We start from the raw sequence: 24631 nt of genomic DNA, 5'->3' as shown, positions 1-24631 counted from the left end.
GGTATATTTCAGTATATTTCTGAGGGTCAGACCGTATATTTTAGCCATAAGTCCGCGGTCACACTGGCGAGTAGTAAACCAACGCCAGCGAGTCTACAGAAAATTTTATGAAAAAACACACACAATGCAAAGTAAATAACGTGTTTAAACCATAAATGTAGAGTATTTAGTGCCCGTGAGCCGTAAAGTGTTAAACATCGCGGAAGAGTGCGCGTGGAATGGTTAAGGAGCTAAGTGCAGAAATTCGCATCGGCGAGTCACAAATAACAGCGGCCCGAGCAGGAGCATCGAGTAGTAAACTAGCCAACGCCGACGAGTCTCTGGCCAATGTGGTGCAACCCCCCGCTACCCGTGAGCACCCGTCCTCCACCCGCTAACGCGCAAATATATGCGACGACAACTAGTTGTAGTGGGCAGCCTTTGTGGAAGCAGCAGGCGAAAAATTGTGCAAACGCCAAACAAGGGAAGCGCTTAAAAGTTAATTAGCAGTGCAAGCGAAGCTGCGTTGTGTGTTCAGGCGCTCATCCGATCCACAGCACAGCCTTTGCGGCAGTGATGCAGCAGCAGCTGCGCCAACTATCGAGATTCTAGTTATTGTTGTTGTGGTTTTTGCACCCACCACACGTAACTAGAGCACACAGACACACGCCATACACACGCAAACCCATACACAGCAAACACATACACTCACTCACACAGACAGAAGAGCTCTGTTTACAGGGTATCATCCAAACCGCTGTCCATCCACATACAACACACACACATACATCCATAGTCCACAGGCAGTAGATGCAGCAGCAAAAACATTGGAAATGATTTGTAAACAAGACGTCCTGCTGTGGTTTGAGAAACTCGAGAGCTACAATCGCATTGAAACGATGTACGCGCTGCTCACCGCCTGCCTGCCGTTCGAGCTACGCTTCCTGGGCACACTGCTCGAGGAGCAAGGAAGATGCGACTCGGAGACGCTGCGCGGAATGGAGCTGCGCGCCAACAATCCCCAGGAGCTGGCCGCCGACATGTTCACCTGCCAGAAGGGCGATCCTACCGACAGAAAGATACGCCGCAAAATGGCTCTCTACTTGGCCCTGATCCGTGCCTGCAACCGGAACTGTGTGAGCGAGATCTATCGGACGCTCGAGTGCTGGGGAGAGTGTGATTTTGGTTGCATCAATGACCAGGATACTCTTCTCGAACTGCTGCTTGTCTACACAATGGCCGCCATTCATCCAGTCTTCTCCATGGACGAGCAAAAGAAGATCTTTGGAATACTGGGCAAGATCAAGGAGAACAAACTGGTGGCGGATAACTTTCCGGTGCAAGCGCAAATGGAACAGACACAGTCCCATCCACATCCACCGCATCCCCACGCGCCGTCCCAGCATGATTTGATAATGCAACAGCAACAACAGCAGCAGCAGCAACATGTGATGCATCAAATTCAGGCTCAACAACAGGCACATCAGCACCAGCAGCAACAGCATCCGCCGATGGTCCAGGTAGTGCAGACGCCGCAGGGCAACATACCAATGATATTCCCCCAACATTTTCAAAAGGTAAGTGAGGCGAAGCGATACACTTGAACGATTAAACGACTAACACGGACACCCTCACCCCTCTTCCGCTCTCTCTCTCTCTCTCTCCATCTATCCCTCACTCTGTTAGCTTGTGCCTGGGACTGATGGAACACACCAGATCAGCGTCGATGGTGTGCCACACATGATGCAATCGAATATCACCATTCCAGCGGACACAAATGCCATACTCGGCCACCAGAACACGGCCGCCGCGTGGTCGATGCGTCACTACGCACCCCCACCACACCCGCAGACTGCTGCTCCTCAGCAGCAGCAGAACATAGATCATCATGTGCCTCCAGCCTCCAGTTCACCGATGCTGAGCCAGCAGTCCTCGCCGTCAAGCAGCCGCACGACGAGTCCTCAGCGCTCCAACGTTCCACAGCAGTCGCAGCAAATGCGCAACTTGTCGCAACGTTTGACGGGCCACAAACATCATGCGGCGCGGCGTCCCTCAGCAGAGACCACGCCGCCGCCATCTTCCATTAGCGGGGAGCTGCAGCACGAGAACATTAACGAAGGCGGCAGCAGCAGTTCCAGTGGGACGAGTCTGCCCAGCCTGATACGCAACGGTTTCCAGCGGCCCACACATCATCATCGAGTCAAGGCGAACGCCTACATACCGCCGCATCAGCAGCAACAGCAGCAGCAGCACTTTCAGAACAACGCTTACATGAACAGCATGATGCAGAACATGAGCATGAACGACGATGGGAGTGGCTCCGTGACCAAGAGTGTTGCCACAACCGGCAGCGAATCGGGTAGCTCGAATGGCTCTTGCGGGGACATATCCCCGCCAGAGACACCAACGCCGCATCCACTGCCATTACACAGCACAGTCGGCAATCCCGGCATGGGCATGATAACGACTGTCGTGCACAGCGGCATGGGAGGAGGCTACCAGCAGAAGCACCATCTCACCTACAAGCAGCAGCAGCAGCAAATGAACCTGCAGCAGCGACTGAACGGACGCAATGGGATGGAGAAGAGCTATCAGCAGATCTACACAACAGGTACGCCAAGCAATGTGAGCGATGCCCAGACAATGACGATGAGCAGCGGGAACATGCAGCAGCAGCAGGCGCTGCTCATCAGCCCGTCTCCGGTGAGCACGCCCACGACTACGGTCTTGTTGCAGCAACAGTCACAGCAGCAGCCGCAGCCGCAGCCTCCACCACCCACAGCCTACAATGCAGCCTCCTATCCATATCACACACGAGGACCCCCGCCGCAGCAGACGATATTCCAGGCGCATAATGCACCGCCACCGCCGCAATCTGTTCGTGGCGGCTACCGGTTTCCAATGGCTCCGGTTTCCCACAACGGAGAGCTCATCTATCCGGCGTTCCATACGAGCCTTGCCTTCCTGCCGGTCCCCGGCACTGGTGGCACGCCCACAGCCGTTACGCCGCCCCAGCTGCAAAACTCTGCCGCTGTGGTCAGCACGAATGCTGTGGCGGTACAGACGCCCACGCCCCAGCAGCAGCAACTGCCGACCACGCCTCCCTACAGTGCGCTGACCGTTTGCCCCATCACTGGGGTGGGCGGCGGCGGAGCACCGAAGATATCCTGCTACAATTGCGGCTCGCAGACGCACATTGGACGGGACTGCCAGGAGGCGTCTATGGAGGATGTGACGCGGAGCGCCAGCTATAAGCTGGACTACTCAGAGACTCAGAGCATAGAGGCGAACTCCATAGGTGATCACAGCAACAAGGATATGGGCAGCATTCAAATGAATTCGTCGGTGGCAGCGCCGACGGCGTCAACGGTGCTGTCGACGGCGGCGGTGACGAGCATCGGGAAATAGCAAGGTGTGGGTAAATCCAGAGTAAGCTTCAAGTCTATATACACGGACCTATATGGAGGAGCATAATTACGTCTATATTAATTAATGTTTATACATAATATCCTTATCTACTTATACAGAAAATACCATTTATTATGATTGTGTAGTGCGGAAATCAAATTTCTCGCCCTTACCACACGTCTCCTAGTTTTTTATAAGCCTCTCAATTCGCGTTATGGAGAATCGGTATAGGAATCGGCAAACGTAAGCGGTATCGGAACACGGGTCGGAATAATAGTCGCGCTGCCTAAACTCTTGACAACCCTCATCCAGTCCCCTCTTCCCACCCGCCCCGCCCATATAACAATAATTTAAACGCGCTCCAGCCCTACACAGCCCACAGCCCATAACCTTTCCCCGGCCCCACACACACACACACACACACACAGATAGTCGATAACGAATTTTAGTCATATGCCACTTTGAATATTTCTAATATTAAGTTGAATGTACAACAGCAATAAGTAAACAAAATAATCCTAATCTATGTTATGCGGTTAGCACTGCCGCAGGAAGGATCATTCGATAAACTCAAACACGGGCGAATGTTACCCCATTATCAAGATATCGAAATAAGTTCAAGACACGACACACACAGAAGAGGACGAAGAAGAAGAAGGAGGAGAAGGAGACGGAGAAAAATAAGAAATAGCTACGAATAGATACCGGTAAAAAGTAAGAAATTTCGTAGAATACAAAATACCTAGCAAATATAACAAAAAAAAACAAAAACAAAATTATGTGTATAAAAACAAATGAGCGTAGCAGCACAATGTGCTTAGTTAACGTTTTTTCGTATTCCAGACCCGCGACCGCCCCTGCCCCCGCCCCACCCTGTCCCTTCTTCTTAAATTTTCACACTGTAGTTATTCTATTTATTTTGAAGCTCCAACATGTTTTTAGAAATGTTTTACCTAATTTTTTTGTATTTTATATACATACCTATATACATATACTTATATATATATAAATATTATTTTAAAGCATACAAACCCGTATATGATACAAACTATGTGGATAGGGCGTATATTATTGCTAATCACCGCTGTCTAATTATTATTTTATGTACTCAAAACTTGACTCCCCCCACTGATCATGTGTGGGCGCATCTGTCGTACAATTGGCCGAGTTACAGGCCAAAGAAGATCGTCAAGATCAGGCCAACAGGCGCCCACAGATGAACAGAAAATAAGAAACCAAACAGTTTTGCCTGCCCTTAGTTTTTTATGTACAGACATTGTTAAAATTTTTGTAAAGCCCCAGCAATAATCATGTAAAGAGCAAAGAAAAAAGCGCCAGAAAAACAAAACAAGGAAAGAAAGAAAGGAAAAAAAAACGATTTAAGAGTAATACACAATTTACTGAGTTTTGCTGATAATGCGTAGCCGCATGACAAACAATTATTATTATATTTCATTGAAATAATAAAAAATCCAATTGTTTCTAAAATTCGTGTAACAAAACACAAGCTACAAAAAAAAAACCCAACCAAGGACTATTTTTTATAATGTTCTAAGCAAATCTCTTTCAGAACAGACGGAGGGCCAGAAATGAAAGAGACGTGCAGGTGCATCGAGTTGTGGTGCTCTTAAAACTGTTTGCTTGGGCACCCTCTCTAAATTGGTAAGTCTTTTGGCGTGTGCTTTATCGGCTGGCGCTACAGTGGAGCCTCGATGAAGGGGGAGAACAAACTGAAATTCTTCACTATACCGACTGTTCCATGCCCATCCAGCATTCACTGCACATAGCACGGCTTGAACGAAACTGGGGGATTTGGGCAACACAAACACAAACGCAAACACGAACACGAACATAAACCAGCGGGTGGATGTTGGAGCAGCGCAACACTGACGTTCTCTCAAGCGTGTCTGTCTTACCGTAACGGCACAGTCATAGCCATAGTTAACGTGTTCGTCTTCAGTTGAGCAGACGCATCGCATTGAGCGGGTGGTGGATTTTCACGACTACTAGAATGTAGCTGCGGAGCTCGGACAAGATCTAGGAAACTCCTTATCCAATAAGTGAAACACACAAAGAAAGAACAAAAAGGGTGTATTCCTTGACAAATCGGAAGTGATCAGTGCATTGTACGGGTATGTATTTCCACAGAGTAGTACATGTAAGAAATCTGAAACGATCGCCACTCTGTAGGTGCTCGTTGATGCATAGCCAAGTGCTGTGCAATGCTGTTGTAGTCTGGTATCGTTCCGGCCCCCAGGTTCGGCGTCTTTGCCAAGAGTTAAAGAAAACGAAAACATAGCCAGAAACAGCAGCAGCAGAAGCAGCAGCAGAGGCTGAAACAATGCTCAAAGCCACAAGGAAACCGACGGATCCATACAAGTCGAAACTAAAAGTTAATGCCAGCAACAACAGCAGCGTCAAACCGCCGCTGCCCATCGAGCTGTCGGAGGAGGGAAATGGTAGCGGCAGCGGCAGCAGCAGCAGCCCGACTACTCCGCAGAAGCTCAGCCTGAAGGGCAGCCAGCTGGGTGGAAGCATTTTGATTGGCAATTACAACGTGAGTCCGTCCACTTATTTCCGTGCTACTACGACTTCCTATCCATCGTATTCCGTTTTCTCTTTTCGCTCGCTGGCCAGTACTTGACCCAACTGGAGGTGTGCGAAAATGAAATGGAGGTCTTGGACCTCAGCTCGCTGGCTCAACTGGAGACGCTCAAGTGCAGCCGGAACAAGCTAATGGAGCTGATCGTAAACGCCACCAATCTGCAGGCACTTTTAGCAGACCACAACTGTAAGCAAAGCATGTTTTTTGATTTGAAATAATTAAAATTATGTGGCAATTACCAGCACTATTTTTCGATTGAAAAGATCGAGTGCAAGTGTATTAAATGTGTATTAAATTGTTTTCAGGCCTTCACAACATTTCCACAACCAACACCCATCCAGTGCCGTTAAAACTGCATTGCATTGACATCTCGCACAATAGTTTCAATGAGCTCCCCAATTGGATTGGGGCCTGTGCTGCGTTGTCCACACTGGATGCGTCGCACAATCGATTGACCAACATAACGGGACTGCTTCGAAACTATAGAATCAATCAATTGGTTGCTCTGAATTTGTCCTACAATGAATTGCAGCAGCTTGAGTATTTGCCCGAGGGCTTTGGCAGCATCCAAAAGCTGCAACTCCAAAGCAACGAACTCCAGTGTTTGCCGGAGAATTTCTTTGCCGTCACTCATTCACGCTTGGACACCTTGAACGCCGCCTGCAACAAGCTGTCGACTCTGCCGCGGTACGAGCAGAATAATCATGCGGCCTTGGTGCACTTGTTTCTGGCTGGAAATCAGCTCAACGACAGCATCTTCGAGGCACTCCACAACGCAGCCCGGCTGAAGGTGCTCCATCTTGCCTATAATCGCATTGGAATCCTGCCTCCCGCATGCGTACGCAATTGGTCGGAGCTGGAGATCCTGGTTCTATCGGGCAACATGCTGCAACAACTGCCTGAGGAGGTGGCGACGCTTAATCACTTGAAGGTGCTGCGATGTTGCAACAATCTCTTGCTCTGCACGCCACAGCTGGCCAAGTTGGGCAAGCTGAAGGTCCTCGATCTATCACACAATCATCTAGATCGCGTCAATCTGCTGTCCCTCGTGCCCTCGCGGAATCTCAAGTACTTGGATTTGTCCGGAAATTTGCAGCTGCAGGTGAGATTAGAGATATTGAAAAGTCTCATTTTCCCAATAATAACCGTATACCTTCGTATTCCAAGGTTGATGAGCAACAATTCAAGGTATGCCAGACCCAAAGTGAGCGCAACTGGAATCTAATCGATGTGTCTGGCAATAACCGAGCTGCCCTGCCCACCAGTACGTTGCGGCTGGCGACGGCGCCGCGAAATCAAAACAAGAACTCACCCTGGACAATGGGCTTCGCAGAGACACCAGGATCCGGAGACTGCCGAAAGCTGCTGGTCTGCCAGTTGCGTGCGGCCAACTATGGCGGCTCTGATGAGGCCCTCTATGGCATGTTTGAGGCCGCAGATGGCAATGGACGGGTGGCACAGGAGATGGCTCAGGTGGTGCCGGATCTAATGAAGCAGGAGCAGCTGGTCAAGGATGCTCCTCTCAGAGATTACATGAAGTTCACGTTGCTGACGGCCCAGCAGCAGTGCGGAAGTGTGCGGAGTGCCGCCTTATTTCATCTCACCCGGACACGGGCACCCTCAAAGGTCAGGCCCTTGAAAAGCAAGCGCTATGTGCTGCGCATGGCCAGCACTGGGCGGCTGGATGCCTATCTGGTGCGTCGAACCACACAGTTGCGCCTGACAGACACCGAATCTAGCGCCAAGGATCTGGGACCATCGCACGCAATGCCTGACCCACAGGTTCTAGAGGTAGCTTGTTCTCTCCTCAGTCTAAAAGAAACCAACTAAATTGGAGTTTCTCCTTCCCAGCTAACACTAAGCAATGATGATGAGTACCTTGTTGTGGGCAATGCCCAGCTCTGGTCGGTCATGGACGTTGGTCGCGCCGCCAGAGAGATTCGCAAGGAGGAAAACGCTTTGCTGGCAGCCAAGCGGCTTGTGGACATTGCCCAGAGCTTCGGTGCATCGGAGAACCTCAGTGTGATTGTGGTGCGCTTCCGTCATCTTGGAACCGACGTGGATCATCTCATTCGGGAGCTCAAGCAGAGTGTTCGCAAAAAGCCAGCTCTGGTGCAGCCGCCCACTGTCTCCGTCTGTAAGCGTACCTGCTGTGATCGCAGCAACGCCTGTCGTCACCGGGCGCTCGAGCAGGATCCGCTGGCCGGACGCTCCTCGCCCAGCGGTCAGAGTGATCGTGATCTTCTGTCCAAGGACGGCCCGAGCGTTGTGCCCAACGATGAGTTCATTCTCGCGCATGCCCGCGTGATGCAGGAGGAGCAGCAGCTGGAAATGCTGGACGAAACAGAATCTGTGCTGTCGGAGGAGCAGTTCAAATGCTGGGAGTACATGCTCGAGCAGAATACACAGCTGCTATTTGACAAGGAGCTTAATACCATTTCCAAGTCATTTACCAAGCAACGAGCCATCCCGAGCACCAATCTAGCCATGCCGGATCGCAACGATTTCACCACCAATCTAGTGCGGAGCGTGGCCAATAAGTTCATCTCCACGAGCACACCACAGCTGCCACAACCACTGGCATCCACTCCCACGCCGATTGGCTCCTACCATCATATTAAGCCACCGATGCCCGGACACTTTGGCAGCACGCTCTCATTCCAACAGGCGCAGAGCTGTGGCTATAATATGTTTGATGGAAAACCCCGAAAAATGGTTGGAGCCCCCGTGAAGCGGGGACCCCACTCGGCTTACTTTGGATCCCTGCAGCGATTGATGCCCTACAACTTTGAATATGATTTCGCTGTCACTCACGAGCGGGAGCGTAATATATTGGACGAGGAGGAGATCGATGAGGATGAGTTCAACGAACACGAGAGCCGTATGCGCAAGTATTGGGGTGTGGCAACAACGGAACTTTAGACTGGACTTGCAGAAACACATCAAATCAAAACATTCCAAATCATTTTATAGCCGTTATAATTGTACATACGTATTGGAACTATCGATATGAGTCTACTCCCACTCAACTATCGATACGACTTGCCGACTCTCACGTGGCCCTGCTCTTTCACACTTCCCTATATTTAATGTTTACACATATACTTGATTAATTAAACATGCATTTGCCACAACAACGGCCGCATCATGACATTGCCGCGTTATTTGCGGCTGCCCAGCCGGACTTTCTGCGGGTTAGTGCGCCCATGGTGCGATACAGTAAGCTGGAGTTTCGAAGATTGGTGCGGATGAATGGAGTTCAACTAGCATTCACACCTATGATGATCTCCGACTCGATCAACAACAGCGAAAAGGCTCGGCAAAATGAGTTCTCCACGGACCCCGACGATCAGCCACTCATTGCACAGTTTGCGGCCAAAGATGCGACAGAGTTTGTCACGTCGGCCCAGCTGATCTATCCCTATGTCGATGGCATCGATTTGAACTGCGGCTGCCCCCAGAGCTGGGCGATGTCCAAGGGCTATGGATGCGGACTGCTGCGTCAGCCGGAACAGGTGCGAGAGGTTGTGCAACAGGTACGGCGTACTCTGCCCTCGGACTTTAGTGTCTCCGTGAAGATGCGACTTCTTGGCGGCAGCGAAGAGGATTCTGTGGAGAGGACCATCGACCTGGCCCGCCAACTGGAACGCGCTGGAGTCACTTTTCTCACACTCCACGGTCGGACGCCTGCCCAGAAGCATTCCAAGGACACGCTCAACGTCTCCGCCATGGAAGAAGTGCGCAAATCCCTGCAGATTCCCCTGATAGTGAACGGAAACGTAGAATCCTGGTCAGATGCCTGCGAATTACACGCGCAGACTGGTGCGGCTGGCGTAATGGCTGCCCGAGGTCTCCTCGCGAATCCGGCGCTATTCAACAGCGATTACCCGACAGCCACGACAACTCCTTCGGCCTGTGTGGAGCAGTGGCTGGACATTGCCTCTGCTGCCGGGGACAATTTGCTCTTCCAATGCTTCCATCACCATCTGACGTTCATGTGGAGCAGCGAAATGAAGCGATCCCTGCGCGTCCAGTTCAACAGTCTGGGCACAAAACAACAGGTCGTGGATTTTCTCAGAGAGCACTACAATGTGCGAACCAGTGGAGTCGACCCGGAACCGGCCCCTTACACAGACTGCACGTACACCCACTTTACCCCGCCCAGGCATGCGAGGCACATTGCTGCCGAGGCGGAGGAGAAAGCCTGGAGCTCTAAAAGCGATGGAAAATTCTTTACAGAGTTCAAGGCGCATCAAATTTCCAGTCCAGCAGGAGATGACCTGGAGCTGGGGGGTCTTTTTGGTGGAGAGGAATGATCCATCATCTGCTTATAGTTAGTTATAGTCCCAAATTAATAAAACCACACATTTTAAGTGCAATTAAAGTAGATTTCAAAATTAGTTGGTTGTTATTGTGAAACTAATTATATATTAAATTGTTTGTTTACAAATTAGATTGTGAAGCCTACGATGATTCTTATTTCTATACGATAGCGTGAAAACCACGCATAGAAGTGCTATCGATACTTAATTTCCATCTTTATCATCACTTACACACACACACATGCATATACAAAAGAAAGCAATAACACACACAGCCACGCGGAAAAAATAACTCAAGCGGAGCCATTCGACATTCTAGAACACATTTTATTTTCGCAACCAAGATGGGGCGCAGTAAATTCGCTCCGGCGAAGAAGGTACGAAACGAAAAGCGTTTGAGCAGGTGGTTGCAGAACATTGTATAGCTGTTAAATTTCCAGGTGATGCAGCACGACGAGTTTATGAATCGGATACGGAAAACGCTGTACTATGGCGTTGGGACAGCGGACAGTGAAATGGAGGTGTCCATGCCCTTTGCCGAATACGCATCGGAGATATTTTCAGAGCCCCATCGAGGCCACTCACTGCATCGCCTGAGCTGCGTTACTGCTGGCAAGATTCAGACCACAACACCTTGCTCGCTCATCATGGCCCTCATTTACCTGGACCGCTTGAATGTCATTGATCCAGGCTATGGCTATAGAATCACACCCCAGGAGCTGTTCGTTGTGTCATTGGTGAGTACAGTCGTACGATTATCATTGAATCATCATGCGCCTGCATAACCTGTTGATTGATAACCTGCACACCGTACCGAACACCGAGTGAAAAAAAGCCACCAGATTGTGGAGCACGCGCACACACACTCTCAATCAATAGTGTGGTTCTGTGAGTTGTCTCTTTGTTTTGCTGCTGCACTGCACTACATTTCATTATGTTTAGAACATTATTTACTTACACAGGGCCAAGTTTCAGTATGTGCGCATTACTTATATAACCTTACCTATACGATATATGATATGTTATTTATAGCTTGTCGTGCACGCTGACATGCCTATGTAGTGACGTCATTTGTTGTGGGGCTTACTCATCCCGTGTGCTGTTTGTTTATAGATGATTTCTACCAAGTTTTATGCCGGCCACGATGAGAAGATTTATCTGGAAGACTGGGCCAAGGAGGGCAACATGACCGAAGCAAGACTCAAGGAAATGGAACTAGAATTCCTTTCGGCAATAGTAAGGATATTCTCGAAAGAAGGAAACTATAATTAAATCTCATATTTGATTTTTAGGACTGGAATATATACATATCGAATGAACAATTCTTCGCGAAGCTAAGTAGCGTTGAGCGAACCCTGGCCGAGCGAGAGGGGCTGCGACGTGGCTGGCTGACCTACAGTGAACTGATGCAACTGCTACCCAGCTTTACGTGGATGAAATTTCTGTTGAACAGCATCACCGTAATGGCACTGAGCTATGCGGCGAGTGTGATAACCTTGGCGGGTGCCTTTTTCATCGCCAGCCAAGTGCCGGGCACGCTTTGGCATCGCCGAACGCCTACAAACGATGTGGCATCCACGGCAAACTCCACGACACTCACGACACCTGCCTCTGCACCTGACGCTACCCAAGCTGCTCCTGTTATTTCCAATGAAATGAACTCGTCGCCGGCAAACGAGAGCTGTGGGGCGCTGAATGTGGAAGCGGAACTGCTGAAGCTGGAGCAACAATACTGCGACGAGGCAAGACTGAATGAGATGGAAAGCAACCCGCAACGCTTTGTTCGATCCGTACCTAATCTACCGCTTAAAACGAATAACCGAAAGCCTGAAATGTTTGCTCCGCGGGACAATGCAGATCACTGGCTAAGCATCAAATCCGAATATAGCGACAGTCGAGATAATCCGAACTATTGGATATCTGGCCACGGCAACCGACACCACGATGACTTGGACCACTGGCAGCATCAGGCACAAAACGCATCCGTTTTCTGGCAATTGGTCAACGATGCTGTTCAGACTTCGTTCCTTGTCCGCTGGCCCGAAATATGGCCCAAATTAATCTAAAATCTATTTTATTATACGTATCACTTTTTTAAATTTTTCTCTTGCAACACGAAATACGATTATGTGTGTACATCAGCAATTGGGACTAGTTCCTCCTTGTCTGTAACGTTAACAACAATCTTTAACCGTGCAAATAAACTTATATATATTTTTTCAACTAATTGCAGAGCAATCTTGCTGTCTTTGAAGCTGAATAGAGTTTGATTTATTCTTTCAATAAGCTCTCTACAATTTGGACTGTTAACATTACTATATATTAGGCATATTTGTATATTTATTTACTAATCTGTGAAGCCTTTCGGGTAGGTTCCATGATTGCCACGGGAAAACATGGTGGGTAATATTGCACCTAATCGATTCCAGTCGATCAAGGGTATTTTTCCAGTTACAGGAAGCCATGACACAAGCACGAACCGCCCACAAATAGAGGATAAAATGTAATTTTTTTGACTGGGGAAAATATCTTTGATCTTTGATAATAATCAAATCCTTCATCGAATCAAAGACATTTTCTCGATCACAGGAAGACGTGGCACTCATAGATCGGCCCACAAATGGCAGAGTAAACTAAATTTGTGTGTTAGAGTCCATATCGAAGGAGGAGGAGCCATATCCATATCCCACCCAAGTCCGGTGCGACCGACAGAAGCAGCGACCTTCTCTTCAGCTTCATTTATCCATCGATCTGGGCCACGCCTTCTTATGTTCGGTAGAATCTTCTTGATCGAAAAGGATCACCAGCTTATTACATAAATACAGGCTAATAAAGTTAAAGACCAAGGACGCAGGCTCATTAAGCATATTCTTAGGCACTTTTCAGTGTGGCTTAGTGGAAAGGACAGTCAAAGCGGTTTCTACGTGAGTTTTCTTTTCTATAAATACGAGTACTGGTACCGTTTTCTTTACAGCAGATCCAATGGGTTCTATAATTTGTTTGTCTAATGTGCTTGCTATTTGATTATTTCTCTACAAAAAATGACTATTTTGATTACGTGTATTACATTTGGACCATTTACAGCTACAACACATTATTCTATATATATTTTGTATGTATCTAAGTAAGAGATACTTATAGATATTCGTTAGCTTGTAAAGGACACACAAAAAAATATCCCAAAAAATACAACAAAGAAAGGTTCACTTCGAGAGCCGAAGATTTTAGTAGTAACCATGCAGATCATTAGGTTTTATACTTAATGATAAAGCTAACCGATTTGGTGTTATATTGGCAGGATTATGTAGACACATATTTTAGAAATTGATTGCTCTTTCTTATAGTAAACAGACAGACGGATCGGAATGGCCTTTGATTATATCATAAGGTTTATAAATACAAGTATAAAACCCTCTGCAAGGTATACAAAACTGAAGTATTCGTTCTCAGAGCTTATTATAGAGAGTGTTAAGGCTCTATCTAAAAACGATTTTAGTTGCAGTCAGAGCAGAGCCAGTGCGGTGCGCGAAAATGTACATGTTCTAGAGGCTAATTGTTGCTATAAAAGAGTATACGTGTAGATTATGAGCTAGGATGAACTTTAATAGTAGTACAATAGATTAGTAGGTACATTGAGTGTCTCATTAGTTCGTTTATGCATTGCAACTGAGCTTCCGTTCGATGGAAATACAATTTGTCGTCTGTTCGTTGAAGGAAATGAAATGCCAAGACGTAGACGTTTAAAGCAAATCAATCAGCCGGCAGTTTAAGTCTAATATCAAAATATCAAAATAAAATCTTCAGATGGTAACAATAAATTAAACATAATAAAGACAATACAGCATCTCTAATTGACCAGAGTAACTTTAAGCTAATTATGTACAATTTGTGCCTCTTCTTTGTCGGCTGCAGCCACGGGCCCAAAGCCAGCCGCATCCTTGTTCTCTTCCATAAACCACAAGGGGCACATGCCCAGCAAACAGCCCACTGTGATGCCAATAATACGACCCTAGAATAATAGAATTATTATTGTTATAAGCTGCTGCTTCGAGTTCTTCTGTGGGCATCCGTTTACTTACAAAACTGGAGGCTCGCTTGCTGGACTTGAGCTCAAATTGCGCTGGCGCCATTTGAGGCTGCTTGAGGCCCAATATCTGACATCCGTGCTCCACATATGTAGCCATGGTAATGCCCATAATATCGCTTATGGTATTCCCCAGCCCCGCAGCAGCCATTGTGGAGAGGGTAATGAAATGGCCCATATAAAGCTCAATGTATTCGCCCTGCAATTGATAAACGTTAGCGTTTGCTTTTACTATTTATTCAAAGACAAGCTCACAGCCGTGATCATGATGAAATTGTCCAGGAAACCGAAGGCTATAAAGGGCACTGCGTTCACGAAAAAAACTGCAAGACGAAAATACATTTAGAGGGCTTTAATTAGGAGAAATGTATACCCAATACTTACTGCTGGACAATTGTCCTGCGGTGGGTGGCGCTGCCGATTCAACTGTGAATGAGAGAAACGAAAGTAAATACATTAATATCCACTACAGCAAAAAAACGGGAAAATCGGTTAGTCGAATTGCAGTTGAATCTTGCAGAAGGGGACAGGAGACCTTTTTGGTTAGTAGCTGATTGAATCTTTACCCATTTTCTTTCGCAGCCATTCATCGGGAACGGCACAAAAAGAGCCGGAAGGATCCACCTGGCCCAGTGTCGGTTTATTCGAGAGTCGTCCGAAGCGAGTCCGCCAACTGCCAACAGCCAGCTGGCCTACAGAATACGTGTAATTGTCAGATGTGTGTGGACAGACAGTGTGGATAGAGTATGGAGAGACGGGAGTGATTGAGTGTTGTTGTTCCATTGTTCGGGCATAAAGAGTAGAGTTGTTTGTTGTTTGTGTAGAGCGAATGGTTCAAAATCAAGAGGCGATGTATATATGCAAAAAAAAGAACAGATTAATTGCAGTCATTGTAACTGTTTGATGGCTTAAACAAATACTAAATTATGTATGTTCGCTGCATGCTTATAGAATAGAATAGAGTAGAATAGAATAGAATAGAATAGAGCAGAATGTTTAATGGAAATAGGAAATTGTAGTTGTATCTTAATGGATCACTGCAGCTTACTTCCGTTCATAAAACATAATACCAAAGAGGGTTCTCCCCGTTCATCTCCCTGGGTCTTTAGTTTTCCGCTTCTGGCTATTTACGACCTGCATTTAAGCCACATAAAATGCAAATTCAATGCACTATGACCTTGCTGTTATGTGTGTGTGTACATATGTGGTTTATGAATATTTTCATATATAACAGCTCCCCTATGGGGAGTATATGCGTACGTGTGTGTGCGAGTATATGCGAGAAGTTTTCCCGCATCATCATTATACCCTGGCAGTCGTCGAAGGGAAGGTGTATGTGCAACAGGGGAGAAAAGCCCCCCTCCCATTCAGTCATTAAGAACTAAAGGAGCTTTCGGTCTATAAGATTTGTTATTATAAAAAAGAATTACAAAAATTCAAGTTATTTTTTTATAGTTAATTTTTTAATTCCGTATTTTATATTTATATTTTTTATTAATTCAATTTTAACTTATATTTGTGTGGTTTTTATTTTTAATTGTTTAATTTCGTTTTTAATCTATATTGATTGAAGATAGTTTTTTATATTTCCGATCAAGACTGTTTAAAATTACTTTTTTCTCTAAAAAAAATTAAGAATATTAATGTTTTATCCACAATTCTGCTGCTATGAGGCTGATATTTGGTGGCACGAATTACATACATAGCTACGATCTACCAATTAATTACAAATCATCTTTATTCGTTTAGAATATAATCCAGAATATAGTCATAAAAGGCAGTACTTCAAGAGAATGTATTTTTAAAGTCCTGTCATGTCTATTCCTCTGTCCTTTAGATGCTTTTCTCTGCAAAGATTATGTACCCTAATTTAGTGGGTATGCCCATAGTCGATCCTTTAAGTAGGGGCTGCCATCATAGTTTTTCCAGTCCACACTTTCACGCCTTTAAAAGCATGCCCCGTGCATGATGCGTGGTGTGAGTGCTCTATGTGTGCTAAAGGCCTGTTAATAGGACCATTTTACGCTTGTTTTAGCGGAATTTAGTTAGCCGCAACGCTTTCGCGCGCCGACGCTACGAATATACATACTAATTACACTTCAAGGACGAAAGTCAGTGGCTCAATCATGACAAACTCCCCCTTAATGGGTTCTTTCTTCTACAAAAACTTTGGAGGATTTAATATGCTGTATCCTCGAATAATTAGGATACGCCATAAAATCATTAGTTGATCATTATGAGCAGGCGCCTTAATTAATTATTCCGCCCCTGATGCGGACTCTGAGCAATCTGCTGAACCGCAAATAGTACCCGTAGAAGCGGCCGCAGGGGCGCAATTTGTCAGACAGTGTCACACATAAGCATATACCCTTACTCACTCGTGTGTATTCATTCACCATGTGCGTGGCATTCACATGACACTGGCGGCCATAAGCTGGGTAATTATGTCATCTCTTGCCTCCTCTCTTGACCCCCAAAGTGTTTAACATTGGAATTCCCACTCGGGTCCCTTAAATCATGTCGTAAAATCGCAGGAATGCCTTCGGGAGTAATCCTGACCTTGCCACATTCGGTGGCACGCACACAGGGGGACACCTATGCTATTTGGGGTCTGGTTGTGATTTTCCACTGCACTCCCATTGAAGTGCCTTTGGTATCGCGTTTCCTTGGCACGCGACTTTATCTCACGATGCTGGGAATCAAAGAATTTTCTTAGAGAGTGGCTGCTCCTTGCTGTCTCTTTTGAAATTCAATTCAAGATATAATATTCAAGTACTTTCAAGTCAAGAGAGGTCTTCACCTTTTTCGGGAGGGTAAAAGCAGGAAAAAACATCAAAAAAAGTCCATTTCGCAGATGTTTTTATACTCTTTGCTCGGGAGATTGCTTATGTATCCTAAGCAGCTGCAAAGAAATTGCTCAAGATCTGGAAACAGACATGGAAAGATGCATATCGAACCAAAAGTAATATATATCTTATGGCATTAGCGGTTCCCTTTTTCATTTTTTACCTCTGGTAGGGTATAAAAAAAGAAATACTTTCTTCTTAAACTTTTCACGTTTATGGGGGCTACAAAAGATAAACGGGGTGCCATGTTGGCTGAGCAATTTTCCCATCCACCGAGGAAGGGGGACACCACCATACCCAACCCAAAAAGGAAGCAACAGGAAGTCACGTCTCCGTCCCTATTCCCCCCACGTGGGTTGTACGGATGCGCACAGGATTTTGTATATACATACATATACGATGCATAGTACGGTACGATGTGTGCTTCCTTTTGAGTATCTGTTGCTGCTGTGAACGATTTCCCAGGCAGTTCATGGCCAGAGAGCAAAAGCAGCCCCCCCCACAAAGAGACAGGAGCAAGAGCATCCCATCATCAAGGGCAGGGAGCAGAAGCATCCCATCACCAAGGGACATGAGCTGGCGCGGGAATGCGTATGTATATAAGGATGATATATGCTCGTATCTGTGGAGTGGAGTGAAGTGGAGCTCCTTTGCAATTTACATAACACTTACTTTGCATTTAAATTGCAAAAACCATATCAACACCAAACACATCTCTCATATTTGCTGGCCTTTTATCAGGTCATCGGGTGAGAAAAGCACACTTTGAGGTCAGATGTTGGATGCTGTGTGAAGACTATAATTTGATGTTAGTCTATATTTATAACGAGGAAAAGGCAATGCAGTTTTGCGGGTGCATTAAAAAGGCTTTAACCAAAGATTAGGAAAATTAACAAAATCCATGCTTTTTTTCGATTTCTTCTATCGCCGAAAGAATGTTTTTGGGACTTGTGCGTACTCATAACTCTTTAGAGGGTCCTGGGCAGGCTCTTGCTCCAAACAGTTCCCATCGTTCCAACATGAGGCGGCACATTGCTGCATGGACTCGAGGCGCACAAGCGAATCCTGTAGAAGAGAATGCCCAAGAACGCACAACAGTAAATTACATGTCGTGTGCATGATTGCTGGACTATTGATGCTCAACATGCATGGCGTGTGCATGATGCTCGAATCGAGTTTCGCTAATAAGGGTGTTTCCTTGCTGTTGGACTGCCCCAAAATTCAGAAAGGCTGTCTTAAAAGTGGCTTATAAGTTAAATACTTTGCTTTTAGTTCTGTTTAAGGCCAAATATTCAAGCTATATTTGGGTAAAGCTACTGAATATCCTTTACAAAGTTTCAAATAAACTACGAAGTTTATGCGCACAGCTAAAGCTTTCCTCAGGGTGTAGTCAAATCAACTTCTACTTAAAGTTGAAGCTCTTTTACCTTTTGTATTCCAATAACCTCGACGGCGTTAACGTGTTATCGTGGCCTTTAAAAACGTAACCGAAAACCAGCTAATCCTCCTGCACCACAATGTGTTACAATCAGAGAGGAAATACAATAAAACCCCGAGGCTCTCAGGCTGAAGCCCACACAAAACAAGCAGCCTTGTCAGAGAGCATGGTTTGTGTATATATCCTCTGTATTTAGTTGTGTGTGGCCTCCGCCTTCCAAGCCTCCTCCGACCCAGCCACCCCATCCAGGGGTCCACAGAATCCCAGGCATCCCGGGCCAGCATCTGGGAGCGGAGAGCTTTAAACGCACGGTTTTCACTTTTATTGGGCCCGCACCTTTGTGTGTGTCTTGTGCCTGTGACTGTGACTAACGATTTTCTTTGTTTTATGGCCCGAAAAAACACAAGCAGAAAGCAATTTCCTTTGGGTATTTCGACTAAAGATACACAGCAGTAGGAGCAGCAGCATCTGTTGCCTCTAAAGGAGCCAGAGATTACTCCAGGACCCTCTCCCTCTCTCTCTCTCTCGCTGTAGAGCTGTTGGCACGTGCTTCAAAGAAATTGCCTCACACATTGAATCAAATTACTATAGCTAGTATACACAGCCACGCGCTGTCAGGTTTTATTTAGAATGCACCGGAATTAAACTGCAGTTTGAGTGAAGTATTCAGCGCATTTAACTGCAGTTTATTGAAGGATAATTCACCCTGCGTTAAATTTAAATTGCTGCGATTTTTCCGTATCGATTTTTCAGTGGCTTCGTTTCGGCTTTCAAATTTATAGCCACATCCATTTTACCCAGAGCATGCGATGTACGATGTTCGACAGGGTAATTGTTATAAAGTGGAACGAATTTTCAGAGATTGAACCACTGAGATTCCATGCTGTGCCTCCCAATTGGGTCAAATCGGGATTTAATAGAATATGTTCTCCAGCCAAAAGGCACTTCCAATGCCTTACTGACATTTCTCCGCACAGCCCCAGCCACACAATGAACATCATTTAGTGCTTACAGAACCTTGGACAACGAGGCGTTGGGGCAACCACCCCACCCCACCCCAATCCCAGCAAGGACCCACCCCAATGGCAAACAAATTGTTCGACTTTCAAGAGTTTCGCTGCCTGTGGCGTGGAAGTTTTGTGCGGGCTTCCTTTGGGAGTGCAGGGTGCCTAGCGAACCGCTAATTTCATTAACTTGGGCTAGTACAAGTGATTCGAGCTTTATGGCCTGCGCTGCCTGGCCATCAAGTCATAAAAAAGCTTCCCTTCTGACACCTCCGCCTCCTAGAGAGAGGGAGAGACCTTTGCGGTTGGCAAGAAGCAACAAGAAATAAATGGGGTGTTGTTTTTGCTATTACAATCGTTTCTGGTTATTTTTCTTTGTATTACAATCGTTTCGGTTTATCTTTGTACTAGAATTTTTTCTGCTTTTTCTGGCTAGCTATTGGCCTAGAAATTGCAGTATTTCTTCCACTCCAAAACTAAGTTAAGTGGCCGTTTAGACACCAAATTGAAGACAACGAAAGTTTTTCCATTTCTGTTGATTCGTTAAAAAGTTTCAAGCGAAAGGCACTCAAAGAGTTTATTCCTACAAGTACCATCTGCAGACGCCTCTTTCATAGTATATTTGGCAGATATAGAATACAGATAATAGAGGTTCTGACGTTAGGCATTGATGGCCGAAAGGAAAATTACATATAAAGCAAAGATAAACAAATATGAATTAAGTGAGTCAGATTTTAATGAGGATTTGGGACTATATATCTATAGTAGTGCTGCGCATGAACTTTAAATTTTTAAAGCAGTGCAACAAAAAAAAAACTAAAATTATCAGCGACTGCAGACGGGATTCGCGCGCATTTTCTTTGGCACTTTTCGCGTCTGCATCTGACAGGCGAAGAATAAATCTCAAAGCAATGACAGCAGCTGGAAGCAAGGACGTGACGGTTTATTGGCATTGGAATCTCTTATTTTTTATTAATTGCCACTTTCTCTACTAGCCCTGTTTCTATAGGGAGGCACATTCGTGGAATTATGTTCATGGTCAGTACAAATTCGCACAGATCGATCCCTAATTATAATACTTGATCCATTCTCGCACTCCAAAGTCCTCAAAAATTATTCCTTAAAAAACATAAATGTCCTTTAAAAACTCTCCTATCTTCAACAATTTGTTGGCTATCTTTCAAGCACGTGCTGCGGTGCTTCACTTTTTTGATGTTTGAGTATTTGTTGAACATTCTGCCCGGCATCTAGTAAATCACCGTCGACGAGTTGTTATCTGCATTAGCCGCAAGCCGTCAGGCGTTACGTGAGCAAACCGCCAAGTGCTTTCGCTGATTAGTTAAGACAATGCCGTCAACAGACGCCTCTTTGGCAACGACTAACCGTTGGCGACTGTTTAATTCACAGGCAGATTCCCCCGAACATTTTTCGCTGTGACAACATCAGAACCAGACCGCCGACATTGTGCCGGAGGCTGCGGAAAAACTAATCAGAAAGTTTGCAGTGTGCAAAGTTCTGCTTAACTCTGACAGAAACAGGAGGGTATTATAAATATGGAAAGGGGTTTGTTAAGAAATTAAGGCGGGCTTTTTCATTCCATATATTTGAGGAAAGTTTGCTTTTTAGGTAGCTGTTCTATCTCATAAATTAAGCACAGATAATACACAATACTTCAAAGATTATAGTTTGGAATGTCTCTCAATAATCGTACAGTTGCTTGAGGCTCTACGAGCAGTGAGGTGTTAGAAAAACCTTCCATAGCCCACCGGCTACTTACTCCAAAATTAAGGGAGCGTTTCGGAGCCCTTAAATCGTCACCTGTGCCTCAACAAAAACTTTTCGACTGGTTAGGCTATGAAAACAAGGGAACCATGTTTAAAAAGGCATTTAAATAACTTTCTTCAAAGGTAAGGACAATTTGTACATCAAATCTACTACTATATCCTATAACAGTCATGGTTAAATCGGTCTTTAGATGATTCTTTGGCAGAACAACATTTATTTCCTACAATATTCAAGCCAAATTATATGTTTCTCCATCACAACACCTGCTTAATTATATAGCGGCACACTCAGCGGCACCTGAAGCGTGTATAAAAATCAATTTTGTTTGTCTGAAAAGTGTATCTAATGCTGTATGCACATTCTTTCATATTCAATTAAAGCCAACTTGCAACCAGAGCAACGTGAAAGTTGTTCCTGCTGCTGCTCTTTTTTTTGTTTGTACGGAATAGTTCTCTAAGGTCGGATCTCGGTCTCTGTTCAAATTTTAATGAGCAGCGAAAAAATTCAAACGAAACTAAATGCAGGGCATTGCTTTTGCTTTTGCTTTTGCCTTCTGTTTTGTTTTTACTGCGTAAATAAATGCACATATTTAAAGAATTTTTTTCACTGGAGGCAGGCAGCGGTAGAGTATTTTCCATATTCATTTGCATTGCCAGCAAAACGAGCGAGGGAAAAGGTAAAACAAATATTGTGTTTGTTGGACAAACAGTTTTTTCCAGTTTTTTCCGGCTGCAAATTGGGAAATTCTAGAATTTTGTGTGTATTTTCTAAACTGTTTCCCTGTTAGGGTAGAGATATACGCTGTGGTATCTATAATTTGCCAAGATACAAGGTCACCCTTCGGCAGAGTTGTAGATTGAACTTTTATCTATTCAAACTACTAGAATTATTTCAATCGGGTTCCTATTACTCCTTAAAAGCGACCTCTTTTGAGAGCTATGGATCCTTAATTTTACGACGAAGTCTCTTTTTTTGGTAGAGTAATACATAAACCTTTTATCTAACCATCTACCCAATGTTCATTCAGATACGAAGTGTAGTACTGTCGGAAAAAGAAAGAGAAAAAGAGTGGGGAATGGTTGTTCCTCCTGTTATCTGTCAAACGCAATTTGTGTGGCCTGGCGACTAACTGAATGATGAACAGTCGCACGTGGGGATTGATTTTTGGTCCCGAAAATACACATGTTGCACGTAGGAGCAAAAAGAAATACGATTAGAACTGCTCCCATTCAAACGCAGGAAGGGCGAATGGGAAATGGCAAATCTGTGGTGATTTCTGGAGCAAAAAAGGACCTTGGTCACGTACGCACAGTCCAAAAGGACTTGCAGGACGCACACAGATAGATAGAGAGAGAGAGAGACTTCCTTCCGAAAGTAGAAAAACTCTCGCGTCATGATGAGATGACATTGAGAGCCACTTGTATATTTTTTTTGGAAGAGTACTATTTCTGTAGAGACCTGCGTGTCGGATGTGGGCGGCGGCTGCTGTTTCAGTTATTGCTTATAGCTCAGCAAACTGGCATAAATTCGAATAGTACCCGAGTAGAGCTGTGCAAAATCTAAATAATAACAATTGCGATTTGGGCAATTAGCTGTGGGGACATTGTAAAGTTTTGTTAAACGCTCTGGTATATCATTTCACAGCTGAGCGAATCTCCCTTGTGGTTCGGGGAGCTATATAAATGTGGGCCATATCTTTGGAGATATATCAGTTTGTCATTCGATTCATTGGGATAACATCTAAGCATCTAAAAAATAGCAAAATTATGCCTCGTTTTGTGTGCTCTCTGCTCGCTGTGGTGCTCCTGGGCGCCGTTTTGGTGCGCGGCTTTGACGAGAAGGAGGCCATGGCCAAAATGATGGAGGCCGCCGAGACCTGTCTGGGCGAAGTGGGTGCGAAAGACACTGATCTGCAGGATCTGGTCAAGAAACAGCCGGCCGCCACCTACGAGGGCAAGTGCCTGCGTGCCTGTGTGATGAAGAAGTTTGGTCTGCTCGACGGCAACGGAAAGCTGGACACTGTCGCCGGACACGAGAAGGCCAAGCAGTACACCGGCAACGATCCTGCCAAGCTAAAGATCGCCATGGAGATTGGTGATATCTGTGCGGCCATCAGTGTGCCGGATGACCATTGCGAGGCTGCCGAAGCCTATGGCGCCTGCTTCAAGAGCGAGGCCGTCAAACATGGCCTGATGTAAAGGAACCCCAAGTGCCCCCAAGGACGATGGAACCGGACAAAGACCAATACCAGGAGTGGCCACTCCACTGCGAACTCTGTTTAAGTTTCGATGTAATTGTTAGAGAGATAGTAAATGATGGCATTTGAAAGAGCAAATCTTATTGTGGACACACTTACTCTCGTACATCTTCTTCTCCTTGTCGGCATCCATTTTGCCCAACGCATCGCGCAGGTTGTGGCGCTCCTCCTCATCCAAATTGCACAGCAGCTCCATGGCCCGCTCCTCGCTCAGGTGGGTGCTGAACTTCGAGTACCGTCTGTGAGTCAGCAGGGGCATCTGTTGGAGCAGAGACGTCTGTGGGAGTAGACATAATCTTCGGGCTCCCATTGTTGTCGTTGTCGCTGTTATCGTTGTGGCTGTGGGCGCCTGGCAGTGACGCACTAGATGCCTGAATGCAGCCTGACATTGTCGTCGCATTTTCACTATGCTTTTGGTCTTATTTATTAATAAACTATTACACAATTTGCAATTGCACGCAAGATGATCGAATCGTTGATGTGACGTCACAACTAAGAGAGAGCGGCTTGGAAGTATAAACAAAAACAGAAACTTTTGCCACGCACACGCACACACACACAACAAGCACGCACACACACAGAAGCCAACAAAGCGGATTTTTCCGAATTCAGACTAGTTATCCGCGACACGTTCATTCAACACGAGTGGGGTTTTGGGGCTTTTGGGGCGGCATAGAAATATTGTCCGGCCACATGTTGCTAACTCATGTTGCTGTGAAACACCATATGTCTGCTTGGAAGTTTTTATACCCTATTTTCTATAGTTAAACCTTAAAATACCACTTTAATATATTCTGGGGTGAAGCACCGCCAGAGAGCTAAACACCATTTAATATTGATGCCTTTGCGCGATAAATATTCTACGAATATAATGAATTACTCATTACAGATATTGATATTTTG

At 45.6% G+C, this 24631-nt stretch overlaps 6 protein-coding genes across 8 annotated transcripts; 5 read left to right on the top strand and 1 right to left on the bottom strand.

Moving 5' to 3' along the window:
• Positions 1–91: 91 nt before the first annotated feature.
• Positions 92–3733, top strand: LOC113565463 (ataxin-2 homolog). Its single transcript, XM_026987526.1, has 2 exons — positions 92–1556; positions 1666–3733. The coding sequence occupies exons 1-2, from the start codon at positions 813–815 to the stop codon at positions 3385–3387; spliced, it is 2466 nt and encodes an 821-aa protein (XP_026843327.1). The 5' UTR covers positions 92–812; the 3' UTR covers positions 3388–3733.
• A 1260-nt stretch (positions 3734–4993) lies between these two features.
• On the top strand, positions 4994–8925 carry LOC6593811 (protein phosphatase PHLPP-like protein). The gene is made up of 7 exons (XM_002019022.2): positions 4994–5049; positions 5159–5519; positions 5578–5944; positions 6025–6178; positions 6298–7094; positions 7160–7783; positions 7844–8925. The coding sequence occupies exons 3-7, from the start codon at positions 5729–5731 to the stop codon at positions 8912–8914; spliced, it is 2862 nt and encodes a 953-aa protein (XP_002019058.1). The 5' UTR covers positions 4994–5049; positions 5159–5519; positions 5578–5728; the 3' UTR covers positions 8915–8925.
• A 5-nt stretch (positions 8926–8930) lies between these two features.
• On the top strand, positions 8931–10389 carry LOC6593812 (tRNA-dihydrouridine(20a/20b) synthase [NAD(P)+]-like). Its single transcript, XM_002019023.2, has one exon. It carries the CDS (start codon positions 9112–9114, stop codon positions 10306–10308), a length of 1197 nt encoding a protein of 398 aa, XP_002019059.1. The 5' UTR covers positions 8931–9111; the 3' UTR covers positions 10309–10389.
• Positions 10390–10607: 218 nt separating this feature from the next.
• Positions 10608–12450, top strand: LOC6593813 (protein CNPPD1). 2 transcript variants are annotated; one of them, XM_002019024.2, is made up of 4 exons: positions 10608–10691; positions 10755–11051; positions 11428–11550; positions 11607–12450. In XM_002019024.2, the coding sequence occupies exons 1-4, from the start codon at positions 10659–10661 to the stop codon at positions 12378–12380; spliced, it is 1227 nt and encodes a 408-aa protein (XP_002019060.1). In that variant the 5' UTR covers positions 10608–10658; the 3' UTR covers positions 12381–12450. The 2 variants fall into 2 exon arrangements, with proteins under 2 accessions (XP_002019060.1, XP_026843325.1); XM_026987524.1 differs by having other exon boundaries at positions 10640–10691; positions 10740–11051.
• A 1328-nt stretch (positions 12451–13778) lies between these two features.
• LOC6593814 (transmembrane protein 65) lies at positions 13779–24457 on the bottom strand. 2 transcript variants are annotated; one of them, XM_002019025.2, is made up of 6 exons: positions 23828–24456; positions 14965–15090; positions 14783–14824; positions 14654–14721; positions 14394–14597; positions 13779–14323 (listed from the first exon to the last, which is right to left on the bottom strand). In XM_002019025.2, exons 1-6 carry the CDS (start codon positions 24126–24128, stop codon positions 14186–14188), a joined length of 879 nt encoding a protein of 292 aa, XP_002019061.2. In that variant the 5' UTR covers positions 24129–24456; the 3' UTR covers positions 13779–14185. The 2 variants fall into 2 exon arrangements, with proteins under 2 accessions (XP_002019061.2, XP_026843326.1); XM_026987525.1 differs by lacking the exon at positions 14965–15090 and having other exon boundaries at positions 23828–24457.
• On the top strand, positions 23213–23806 carry LOC6593815 (general odorant-binding protein 28a). The gene has a single exon (XM_002019026.2). The coding sequence runs from the start codon at positions 23238–23240 to the stop codon at positions 23667–23669; it is 432 nt and encodes a 143-aa protein (XP_002019062.1). The 5' UTR covers positions 23213–23237; the 3' UTR covers positions 23670–23806.
• Positions 24458–24631: the final 174 nt, after the last annotated feature.

Source organism: Drosophila persimilis, unplaced genomic scaffold (assembly GCF_003286085.1).
Source record: "Drosophila persimilis strain 14011-0111.01,24,50 unplaced genomic scaffold, DperRS2 tig00000124-arrow-pilon, whole genome shotgun sequence".
NCBI classification, from domain to species: domain Eukaryota; kingdom Metazoa; phylum Arthropoda; class Insecta; order Diptera; family Drosophilidae; genus Drosophila; species Drosophila persimilis.
The sequence above is the reverse complement of the archived record's forward strand: the minus strand, read 5'-3'. Positions and strand labels throughout refer to the sequence as shown.